The following is a 12,617-nucleotide window of genomic DNA, read 5'->3' on the forward strand; positions in this document are numbered from 1 at the left end:
GGAAGAGCGAACAGGCAATACCAAAGTCTACGGAAAAGATGATCGATTTCATCGTGATCGATTTAACGATGAGTTCTCTACCGAGAGATCGGACTCCGACCTTCTAGGTCCGAGGCACAGACGCGAAAGTGACATGATCGACGTTCAAGAGTTCAAGAAATTCGAGCGACTGCACAGGTATCGGCGAGATCTCGAGACGGACGACTTCTTATCCAATGAAGCTGCGTTTCAGAATGAAGATTATTATGAGAACGATCCTGAATCGCAGGATCAACCAGTACGACCCTGTGACGCAGCAAAATGCGTGATGCTGCGATGTGTGCTGGGTCCATTAAAGAAAGATCAAGAGGTCTGGATCGGCGCGAGGTATCGCGTGGACGCTAGAACTTTGAAAGAGGTAGCCTTTACGGAGAAGGTGAAAGTGTCGACTAAGCTGGTGGCGCGTGTTACGAAGCAACCGTTCATCGGTACGCCAGCCGAACAAGTCATCAGAAGTGACGAAGTTATCACGAACATTGAACCTAGCGCACCACCTTCCGCTCCGGACATCATTCCAGTGTGGGTGGTAGTTCTGTCGGCCTGCGCAGGAATGATAATCCTCTTGCTGCTCATCTACTTGCTTCATAAGGTTAGTAATGCGTGCATTATAAAACAAAAATAAATAATTAAAAATTTTTTTTTAATTGTTTTGTGGAGAAATATTGATCCAAATATCTAGTGATATTTAAATTTGCTAAATTTATTCAGTCCTCAGTGTTGATATTAATGCTTGAGACGTGGATAAACAATTGATTGATTAATCTTGTCTATAATTTACAGTGCGGATTCTTTAAGAGGAATAGGCCTTCCGACGCTCCAGAAAGGCAACCGCTAAATCGAAACGGTCATTTCCAGCAAGGCGAGGATCACTGAACAGCCTCCTTTTTCAATTTCGTTCTATCGAAGTTTTTGACCTTCTGGCTATATCGGATTGAATCGCAGACGAGAACCTGGCTACGCGATCGAAGAGTGCCTTGGTCTTTTGATAATCAAAAGAACGCACATTGCGTGGATTCGCTTGGCGTAGTCTGCGGACGTGGTCCCGACTTCTACCGAATATCTTAATAGCGTTTAACAGTGCCTTAATTCACTGTCCAAGATGAACATCTGCTGAGGCGCATGGATTCTAAGTGACAATCGATTCGTCATTCTTATACTGCCACTGAATACTCCTTCCAGCTCCTGCAGCTCGACCACGCAAGTTTCTAGTCAGGAGACGATTTTCTGTTTTTATTACCTGTAATTACTTAAGCCGCCCGTACAGTCGGCAGATACGAACGAATATTTCGACATTCTTCGGTAAATCGTATCTTCATGTATATAAGTATATATATGTTATTTTTTTTAACGTTATCCGGTAAAGCGTCTTGATATGTGCCCCGTCGCTTCCGCTGCCTTTTTACGGTAAAATAGAATTATTTTTTTATCCGCGTCCAATTGGCACGATCTCTAAAACGATCTTGTATCTTGTCAATAACCATCTCCAGCGGAACTCATTCGAAAACATTATGGGTTCTTTCGTAAAGCTCCTTTTACACAAGACGGTGATCAAATGTTGCATATCGTGAACATTAAATTTACACGTCGTGAAAGATGGCTTATTGTTAATTCTTCAGACGTCTTTTAAATGTTTCCTCCAAGTTTTTGTATTGTTTGTGAATAATGTATTGTTATCAGCATTTCAAACATTACTCACGACCGGTTTAAAAGGGATCTATAAATCTCTTGAAAACAGCCTCGAAGACGCACGGGGCTCTTTTTAATTATTTATTAAATTTCTATGTTATATATATATATAATACTATAATTCGTAGGCTTGAGCGCCGTAATAATAGCGTGACTTACTATGGTCGCACGCGCAAGACGCGAATGTGTGTACAATTTGTAAATTATTAATTTACATTACTAAAATTTTATATCCACGAGAAGTGGTTTAACGCAATAATATTCGATTAGAAAGGAGACTTTTTAGTATAAATAGGAGATTAGTGCTGACTTGTACATACAACGTTAAGACATAATACGAAAAAAAATATATGTAATGAAATTAACACACCATTATGCATATATTGCTAATTTTTTTTCTAATAAAACTGTTAGGAGAATAGCTTTGATTAATATAAGTAAAGAAAGGAAAATTAAATCAGATGTGAATTTGTACAACTATTTATTGAAAAATTACAATGATGTAACAGAGCGATTGGTAAAAGAAACGTTTAATTACCATCTCAACATCGTGTGTACTGTCTGTACTCTGTACTGTATATTAATTGATCGCATTGACTGTTTCTATTGAAACCAGCCTATAACTTATCGTGCACAAATTATAAGAAAATTCGGGATATAAAAAAATATATGTTTCATTAATCTCGTCTTTTTTTGTAATAGATTTGGATAGTATCCCCCCTCCCATATTTTCGTTGATAAAATTTGTATAAAAATAATCTATAATGAGAGTACAATTGTCAGTTTGTAAAATATTCTACCACCTTCGTTAATAGTTTTTCTCGCGTTTCAAGAGCTTCGCATAAATGGATTGGAGTGAACGATGAATAATTGTCATAAATGTAACTGCAAATGTGACTGATGTTTAACAATTTGTGATTACATGTATGTATGTGTATATGTATGTGCTCGAGAAAACTTGCAGTGTATCTCCCCACTATAAGATAAAACAAATACCTTATAAAAAAAAAATTGCATGAAACCCCGCTCTATAAAATCGTACAAAAGTTTATACGCTAGAGATATACGTATAAAAGGAAACATTGAAATATTGTACATTTACGAATACGTAATTCAGTTATTGCTATTGTACTATTTACGTCTATACCCGGCAATTGTTTGATGGATCGGAATGGAATACATTATCTTTTTCATACGGGATACAGTACAAACGATAAGAAATTATAGTGAATATTGATATCCGTCGGGCATTGCGGAATCATTACTCTTCAAAACGCCAATGTTATATTAGACAATATATACAAATTCGCGTCGTATTTAAAATGGTATTTCTATTTAAAATCGCGCTCAATAATTTGTTTCGTTTTATTCAATCTTTTTAATGGGTTATCGATAAGACGGATAATGATCTGCGATTTTACGCATTATCGCTGAATAAAAAGTACATGTATGTATACACCATACATTTAGTAAACGGTTGTAACAATGATCTAACATACGAGTAAAAACGAAAAGAATCCTAAACGAGTATCAATGTTTTGGTATCTGCGATTCTTTCAGTTTCACGATATCACGGTGCACGCAACCTTAAAATTTCCTCTAATAATATTACGTGTGCGTTCAATAAATCTTTCCCTGTAGATCACGAATATATAACCCTGTCTTCAGAATTGGACTAAATATCGACATTTTTTATCAACCAACGCGAACAGCACCTGTAGAGTGTTACCTTCCAAACAGTGATATTGGACAATGGACACATGAACATTTGTATTATCATCTAATTGTCATTATCGCTATTAATTCGATCATCTATATCCTTATACGTGTTATCCTCATATCAGCTATCGGGAACCTAAAATCAAGCAATTTTTAACAGAGAACAGATTTAATGGAATAAGTTGATTTAGTAATATAAGATTGCTTTTATTCTTACTTTCCACTGTAACTGAGTGCCCGCTTCGTAAAGCTCCTTAAGCGTTTCCCTCAAAGTGCCACAGCTTTCCAGTTCTTTGTACTTACGATACAATTCTAAGGCTGCTCGCGCATCCTTGGTCGAATCGTGAGTTTCGGACTGAATCTTTTTACCCAAAAAGTGCCATGTCAAGAAGCGTAATAACACCATACGATGATGAGATAAGTGAAATAATAAAACCGTATCTACTATTTGCTCCGGCGGTACCACCATATTTATTACCCTATAAAATTCAGGCATAAATAAATGTCGTCACATTAATGAATCACTGTCGTAAATATCAATGTAAGTAGTGTTTTACCTAAAATCATTTTTTAGGCCGTGTCCGACGAAGATTATGCCATTGTCCACTAAAAACCTCAACTTTTGATACGTAGATTTCAGAGTGGTGAGATGTTTGCTACTAAAGTTCGCGTCTAAATCACCCGGTTGGATCCCGCTAAATTTTGTCAAATAATCGACCACTTGTTCTTGAGTGCTTATGTAATCGTCTATAAATGGTGTACCTTTCAGTGGACCTTGCCTATTTGTAAAAAGGTGAGGAAAAGGTTACAATTTAAAACTTTGCAAACATCGTCATTAAATGTACTTCTCTATAATCGGATTAAAATCTCCATTTATAAAACATGACTATTTAATGATAATTCATACCCGCGTATACAAGTGATTCGCGCTACAGACATATGGCTCGGTTTTATAGTCGACATTTTTCCATCGCTCCGCAACTCGGATTCTTCTTGATTTAAAGTAACGAACTCTGCATCGATCCCTACCAATTCTCCTATAACAATAATTCCAACATTTGCAAGACAATCCATCATAGAGAATTAAACAAGATTGACTGTTTGTGTCAAAATCGTACAAAAAAAAAAATTAAATAAAATCTACCTTTCTTAGGCATTTCATCCGAGGCTAGAGGGGTAAATGTAATGCCTCTGGTTCCGCCACTGCGCGCAATACATTTATCTTCGCCAAACACATCATATGTCAGGGGACTGACATATGATGCCGGTTCGGGTGCAGGTATCGCCGTGTAATGGAGCACACATGGTACTTTCCAATCAAGATTAAACCACACTGCTTCTTGCGGAGTTACCGGTGATATACTATGACAAATTTAGTGTTGTAATAAATGATGTTAAAGCACTGATGCGCATTTGTCCCCCAAAGGACTTACCAGAAATCGTTGAAAATGTACCACTGCGATACAGGGTTGCCCGACGATCGTACGTGATAATTTGGTCCAACTCGCAACAGCGTTACAATATTTCTCCGTTCCTCATTATTCTTGTCGTCAATATAACAGACGACAGCACTGAGACCGTATTGTATTTTTTGAGTATTATTAGATATCTCTGAATTTGTACTTTTCGCCTCGCCTACTTCCGCGTTCGATACTATATTACAATTTTCGACGTTGTTACAATCTTCGTCATTATTGTCTTCGACGTTGTTGTCGGAAACTGTTCGTACTGTTTTGTCATCTTGGCCGTTCTCCATCACGCTCGTTTGTGCGGACGTGTTATTCGTCAATTCGTTTTTTGGTTCGCTAACTTTTTTAACCAACATCTTGCCATTTTCTTCAAGAGTGATCTCTATGTTGTGAGGTATCCAGGAATGCGAATAATACAAATGACTAGGGGGTGAAATAACTGACACTGTCGATGTAGACGAGGTAGACGGAGTAGAGGGCGATGTTAATAATTTCTCCGTCTCTGTATGATTAATAAAATACAAAGTTCATACGGAGTAACATATTAAATCTAAGAGGATTCAATATTGCGTACCTGAGTCGCGACCAACGTGTCTGAATCGACATCCAACTCGTGTACAATTATTGCCATATCGACAGGGTTTCGCAGTAACAGGCACAGGACTGGAGCTGGGACTACTCTCCTTTCCCGTTAACACATTTTGCACTACGATGTCCATCTGATTTTGCCAAAACGCCTTATCCTGTAACAATTTGATCTCTGTTAACTTTGATCAATAAGACGCAATGTGCGGCTTCATATGCTTTGATTCTGTATGCGCTATGATCTAATCTTGTGTTGTAAGTACCTGTTGAGTATCTAAGCCGCAATTTAAGGCCAGTATTTGAGGTAGTTTAGTCAATTGTCGTGACTGGAGAGTAGGTGTAAATTTCTGGCAACTATCACACCATGCGGGTGTAATTTTCTCAGGTCTTAAACTGCGGGCAAGAACACTTGTAAACGGTACCTCTTCAGCTACAAAAGGTAAATCTTGTATTCAGAAGCGAGCATTAAACTATGACTACTATTTACTATGACTATGACTAATATTCGAAACTTCGAAATCCTATTTCTAAAAATACATTGTTATTTATTAAATTTTATAATTTTAAAAACTTAAAATGTGAAAATTGTATCGCTGTCAGATTTCAATAGTTATTTTTCTTATCTTATTTTTTTGTCTTAAAATACTCAAATCCGTAAATATGCAGTCAAAGTTTCAAACATTTTATGTGCTAGACTCGCTTTTCGTTCGGTCTTAAATATATGTATTACTTCAAAATAGCTCACAAGGATTGACTATTTCCGGATAAACTAAATTACAAAGTAACATGATGGAATGTTTCGTAGCTTCTTGCCCACATTTGAGACAGCGATGTATGTGCATTTGTTCAGATCCAAATAGATGACTGATCTCTGTTTCATCATCTCGCACTTCATTCTCTTCGGCAGACTTTTTGGTGTTCTTATCTACCCGTAATAAATGCGCATTTAAGCAAATATTATTAACACGTTACTCACAATTAAGTAAAAAGAGAGAAATATTGTTTAGTGAATAAGATAAGTGTCTAATATTTCCACAACAATATTTAGTTATTGATATATATGTATATATAGATAATCTTTGATGTTTTGTAATAATAGTTAATTTAAATATATTCTTATTTATTAATTTATGGGATATCGCGTCTTGCTTAAAAAGTATGGAGAGTTTGATTTTTTTAAACATGAAATACTACAAAATATAGATATCATCGAGGTATATGTATAAAAACGAATTATTTTCTCAAATATTATATAATATAACATTACTCGATATTATATTATCATATTTATACTTTTAACATTCATGAATATCAATCATATATTTCTAAATCCCAGGATTCTTGTATAAAAGCAAGATCATGCAACTTTTGGAAAGTAAGATACAAGGGACTGGCTGCTCTTCTTGTTATAAAAAAAAATACAAAATATTATTAACACGTTACTCACAATTAAGTAAAAAGAGAGAAATATTGTTTAGTGAATAAGATAAGTGTCTAATATTTCCACAACAATATTTAGTTATTGATATATATGTATATATAGATAATCTTTGATGTTTTGTAATAATAGTTAATTTAAATATATTCTTATTTATTAATTTATGGGATATCGCGTCTTGCTTAAAAAGTATGGAGAGTTTGATTTTTTTAAACATGAAATACTACAAAATATAGATATCATCGAGGTATATGTATAAAAACGAATTATTTTCTCAAATATTATATAATATAACATTACTCGATATTATATTATCATATTTATACTTTTAACATTCATGAATATCAATCATATATTTCTAAATCCCAGGATTCTTGTATAAAAGCAAGATCATGCAACTTTTGGAAAGTAAGATACAAGGGACTGGCTGCTCTTCTTGTTATAAAAAAAAATACATTATATACAATAAAGCGTTTTAAGGAATTACAAAAAGCATTTACTGCAACTTATTAATTTAATATAAGATTAATATATATAAAGAGAGAGAAATAATATATTCTAAAAAATATATGCGCATCGGCGCATATATACAGAAAGCTTCAATCTTGATATCCTAAGAATACAAGTAGATAGTGGGCACTATGGGGCGTCAAAACAAACCCCCACTCCTCGGCCACTGGCGCCGACCCCCTGCTGTGACTGTCTGGGGCCCTCCCCCCTAAAGGTGTCTGTGGAAAAAAAGAATGGAGGGGACTCGTGGACGTCTACGAGACAATTTTCCTTTTAAATTTTTCTTGCCTATTTGTAAAAAGGTGAGGAAAAGGTTACAATTTAAAACTTTGCAAACATCGTCATTAAATGTACTTCTCTATAATCGGATTAAAATCTCCATTTATAAAACATGACTATTTAATGATAATTCATACCCGCGTATACAAGTGATTCGCGCTACAGACATATGGCTCGGTTTTATAGTCGACATTTTTCCATCGCTCCGCAACTCGGATTCTTCTTGATTTAAAGTAACGAACTCTGCATCGATCCCTACCAATTCTCCTATAACAATAATTCCAACATTTGCAAGACAATCCATCATAGAGAATTAAACAAGATTGACTGTTTGTGTCAAAATCGTACAAAAAAAAAAATTAAATAAAATCTACCTTTCTTAGGCATTTCATCCGAGGCTAGAGGGGTAAATGTAATGCCTCTGGTTCCGCCACTGCGCGCAATACATTTATCTTCGCCAAACACATCATATGTCAGGGGACTGACATATGATGCCGGTTCGGGTGCAGGTATCGCCGTGTAATGGAGCACACATGGTACTTTCCAATCAAGATTAAACCACACTGCTTCTTGCGGAGTTACCGGTGATATACTATGACAAATTTAGTGTTGTAATAAATGATGTTAAAGCACTGATGCGCATTTGTCCCCCAAAGGACTTACCAGAAATCGTTGAAAATGTACCACTGCGATACAGGGTTGCCCGACGATCGTACGTGATAATTTGGTCCAACTCGCAACAGCGTTACAATATTTCTCCGTTCCTCATTATTCTTGTCGTCAATATAACAGACGACAGCACTGAGACCGTATTGTATTTTTTGAGTATTATTAGATATCTCTGAATTTGTACTTTTCGCCTCGCCTACTTCCGCGTTCGATACTATATTACAATTTTCGACGTTGTTACAATCTTCGTCATTATTGTCTTCGACGTTGTTGTCGGAAACTGTTCGTACTGTTTTGTCATCTTGGCCGTTCTCCATCACGCTCGTTTGTGCGGACGTGTTATTCGTCAATTCGTTTTTTGGTTCGCTAACTTTTTTAACCAACATCTTGCCATTTTCTTCAAGAGTGATCTCTATGTTGTGAGGTATCCAGGAATGCGAATAATACAAATGACTAGGGGGTGAAATAACTGACACTGTCGATGTAGACGAGGTAGACGGAGTAGAGGGCGATGTTAATAATTTCTCCGTCTCTGTATGATTAATAAAATACAAAGTTCATACGGAGTAACATATTAAATCTAAGAGGATTCAATATTGCGTACCTGAGTCGCGACCAACGTGTCTGAATCGACATCCAACTCGTGTACAATTATTGCCATATCGACAGGGTTTCGCAGTAACAGGCACAGGACTGGAGCTGGGACTACTCTCCTTTCCCGTTAACACATTTTGCACTACGATGTCCATCTGATTTTGCCAAAACGCCTTATCCTGTAACAATTTGATCTCTGTTAACTTTGATCAATAAGACGCAATGTGCGGCTTCATATGCTTTGATTCTGTATGCGCTATGATCTAATCTTGTGTTGTAAGTACCTGTTGAGTATCTAAGCCGCAATTTAAGGCCAGTATTTGAGGTAGTTTAGTCAATTGTCGTGACTGGAGAGTAGGTGTAAATTTCTGGCAACTATCACACCATGCGGGTGTAATTTTCTCAGGTCTTAAACTGCGGGCAAGAACACTTGTAAACGGTACCTCTTCAGCTACAAAAGGTAAATCTTGTATTCAGAAGCGAGCATTAAACTATGACTACTATTTACTATGACTATGACTAATATTCGAAACTTCGAAATCCTATTTCTAAAAATACATTGTTATTTATTAAATTTTATAATTTTAAAAACTTAAAATGTGAAAATTGTATCGCTGTCAGATTTCAATAGTTATTTTTCTTATCTTATTTTTTTGTCTTAAAATACTCAAATCCGTAAATATGCAGTCAAAGTTTCAAACATTTTATGTGCTAGACTCGCTTTTCGTTCGGTCTTAAATATATGTATTACTTCAAAATAGCTCACAAGGATTGACTATTTCCGGATAAACTAAATTACAAAGTAACATGATGGAATGTTTCGTAGCTTCTTGCCCACATTTGAGACAGCGATGTATGTGCATTTGTTCAGATCCAAATAGATGACTGATCTCTGTTTCATCATCTCGCACTTCATTCTCTTCGGCAGACTTTTTGGTGTTCTTATCTACCCGTAATAAATGCGCATTTAAGCAAATATTATTAACACGTTACTCACAATTAAGTAAAAAGAGAGAAATATTGTTTAGTGAATAAGATAAGTGTCTAATATTTCCACAACAATATTTAGTTATTGATATATATGTATATATAGATAATCTTTGATGTTTTGTAATAATAGTTAATTTAAATATATTCTTATTTATTAATTTATGGGATATCGCGTCTTGCTTAAAAAGTATGGAGAGTTTGATTTTTTTAAACATGAAATACTACAAAATATAGATATCATCGAGGTATATGTATAAAAACGAATTATTTTCTCAAATATTATATAATATAACATTACTCGATATTATATTATCATATTTATACTTTTAACATTCATGAATATCAATCATATATTTCTAAATCCCAGGATTCTTGTATAAAAGCAAGATCATGCAACTTTTGGAAAGTAAGATACAAGGGACTGGCTGCTCTTCTTGTTATAAAAAAAAATACATTATATACAATAAAGCGTTTTAAGGAATTACAAAAAGCATTTACTGCAACTTATTAATTTAATATAAGATTAATATATATAAAGAGAGAGAAATAATATATTCTAAAAAATATATGCGCATCGGCGCATATATACAGAAAGCTTCAATCTTGATATCCTAAGAATACAAGATAATAAAATCATAAAATATTCTATTAAAATATAGATAATGTTTCTGCAATCGTCATAGATTGTGCCTAATTTTTTAATTAATGATATAGTAATAGCATAAACTTCTGTTGTCTCTTGTTATTCTTCGGATATATCATTGCAGCCTTGGATCAAATAAATAGGTCAAATAATCACATAAAAATTGAAAAATAAACACAAAAGTGCCCAGTGCAAAGGTTACACATAATTTGTGTTTACCTTTCGATGTGATCCACATATATTTACCATCCTCCTCCTGCTTCCTCTTTTTTTTCCTCTCATCATCGTGACTTTTATATCGAGAACCGAGATCCTCAAGGATGCTAGGAAAATCCTGTTCGTTTTATTCCACTGAAAAAATGAATTTCGGATAATCTGTCTTATGAAATTTTTGCTATGCGTTTCGCGCAAGATCGTACAATTTCATGGGATAGAGAGAAAGTATAATTTGAGATTGTAAAAAAATAAATAATACCTATTAAAAAAAGAGAACGCGTTGTTGAAGGGAACTAAACTGATAATACGGCGCATATATTAAAGTTACGCATATATATGTTGTACGAGTTTGTCATATACAACCTTTATTATTCACTCAAGTACAACTTCGAGATTATACATTTTATGCGGATATATATTCTACGTGTATAATATACTAGCAGCCTATGAAGAGATTATTGAACAGAAATCATTAAACAAAAACGAATAAAATGCATCGATCACAAACGCATTGCGGAATTGAAGGCAGTAGAGTATCACGCTGGTCGATAATGTATAGGAATTATGGAAGCTTTCGGGAGAAGATATATGAAATATTTATTCACGTTTCTCTTCTTCTTTACGTAGGGCATTCTGTAAACGTTAACACAAATAATTGAAATAAGAGAAATTAAATCTTATACTATCGATATAATATTCAACGCATGTTTTTTCTTATTAGACGCTGCCACGCGTAATTTTTCTGAAAAATATTGTTCAAAATATTCAAAATATTCAAATAACCATGATATATATATATTAATATTAAAGAATTATACCTCTGTACAATGTGTTTCTCTGTAAAGTAAGGAAAGTTATATATATGTCATAGCTAAATCACAAAATCCATCGTTTTATAAAACGTCTAAGCATTTTATAAAGTGCGGTCACATTCTCAAATCATGGTTGAAAATGAAATATTATATGTTGTACGAGTTTGTCATATACAACCTTTATTATTCACTCAAGTACAACTTCGAGATTATACATTTTATGCGGACATATATTCTACGTGTATAATATATTAACAGCCTATGAAGAGATTATTGAGCAAAAATCATTAAACAAAAACGAATAAAATGCATCGATCACAAACGCATTGCGCAATTGAAGGCAGTAGAGTATCACGCTGGTCGATAATGTATAGGAATTATGGAAGCTTTCGGGAGAAGATATATGAAATATTTATTCACGTTTCTCTTCTTCTTTACGTAGGGCATTCTGTAAACGTTAACACAAATAATTTAAATAAGAGAAATTAAATCTTATACTATCGATATAATATTCAACGCATGTTTTTTCTTATTAGACGCTGCCACGCGTAATTTTTCTGAAAAATATTGTTCAAAATATTCAAAATATTCAAATAACCATGATATATATATATTAATATTAAAGAATTATACCTCTGTACAATGTGTTTCTCTGTAAAGTAAGGAAAGTTATATATATGTCATAGCTAAATCCCAAAATCCATCGTTTTATAAAACTAAGCATTTTATAAAGTGCGGTCACATTCTCAAATCATGGTTGAAAATGAAATATTTTACAATCTGGCTAAGAATTTTAGTATTTTTATAAAACGCTAACAAGCGACACGCCACATTGTCAAACACAACGATTTGTACATCGTTTTAGATTTTGGTTGGTTCATTTTAGTCATTTTATAAACGACGTTTTTAGCGACCTTACTTTGTTACATTTGATAAAATAGTCATAATAAATGTGTTCTTAAAATTTT

The 12,617-nt window shown here is 34.2% G+C and overlaps 3 protein-coding genes across 3 annotated transcripts in view; 1 reads left to right on the forward strand and 2 right to left on the reverse strand.

The window, feature by feature from the left end:
* The window catches only part of LOC115246184 (integrin alpha-PS2-like), a gene marked incomplete at its 5' end in the record, with an annotated part of 14,202 nt that extends 11,933 nt beyond the window's left edge, over positions 1-2,269 (forward strand). The window contains 2 exon segments of the mRNA XM_029824842.1: positions 6-628; positions 820-2,269. Coding sequence (XP_029680702.1) covers positions 6-628; positions 820-912 — 716 coding nt within the window.
* LOC115246185 (PAN2-PAN3 deadenylation complex catalytic subunit PAN2-like) lies at positions 2,190-6,724 on the reverse strand. Its single transcript, XM_029824843.1, has 9 exons — positions 6,244-6,724; positions 5,762-5,928; positions 5,488-5,656; positions 4,878-5,415; positions 4,589-4,806; positions 4,352-4,481; positions 4,002-4,223; positions 3,662-3,923; positions 2,190-3,580 (listed from the first exon to the last, which is right to left on the reverse strand). The coding sequence occupies exons 1-9, from the start codon at positions 6,338-6,340 to the stop codon at positions 3,566-3,568; spliced, it is 1,818 nt and encodes a 605-aa protein (XP_029680703.1). The 5' UTR covers positions 6,341-6,724; the 3' UTR covers positions 2,190-3,565.
* A 1,023-nt stretch (positions 6,725-7,747) lies between these two features.
* Positions 7,748-10,961, reverse strand: LOC115246186 (PAN2-PAN3 deadenylation complex catalytic subunit PAN2-like). The gene is made up of 7 exons (XM_029824844.1): positions 10,841-10,961; positions 9,755-9,934; positions 9,273-9,439; positions 8,999-9,167; positions 8,389-8,926; positions 8,100-8,317; positions 7,748-7,992 (listed from the first exon to the last, which is right to left on the reverse strand). The coding sequence occupies exons 1-7, from the start codon at positions 10,857-10,859 to the stop codon at positions 7,829-7,831; spliced, it is 1,455 nt and encodes a 484-aa protein (XP_029680704.1). The 5' UTR covers positions 10,860-10,961; the 3' UTR covers positions 7,748-7,828.
* Positions 10,962-12,617: the final 1,656 nt, after the last annotated feature.

Source organism: Formica exsecta, unplaced genomic scaffold, assembly GCF_003651465.1.
Source record: "Formica exsecta isolate Colony F162 unplaced genomic scaffold, ASM365146v1 scaffold14, whole genome shotgun sequence".
NCBI lineage: Eukaryota > Metazoa > Arthropoda > Insecta > Hymenoptera > Formicidae > Formica > Formica exsecta.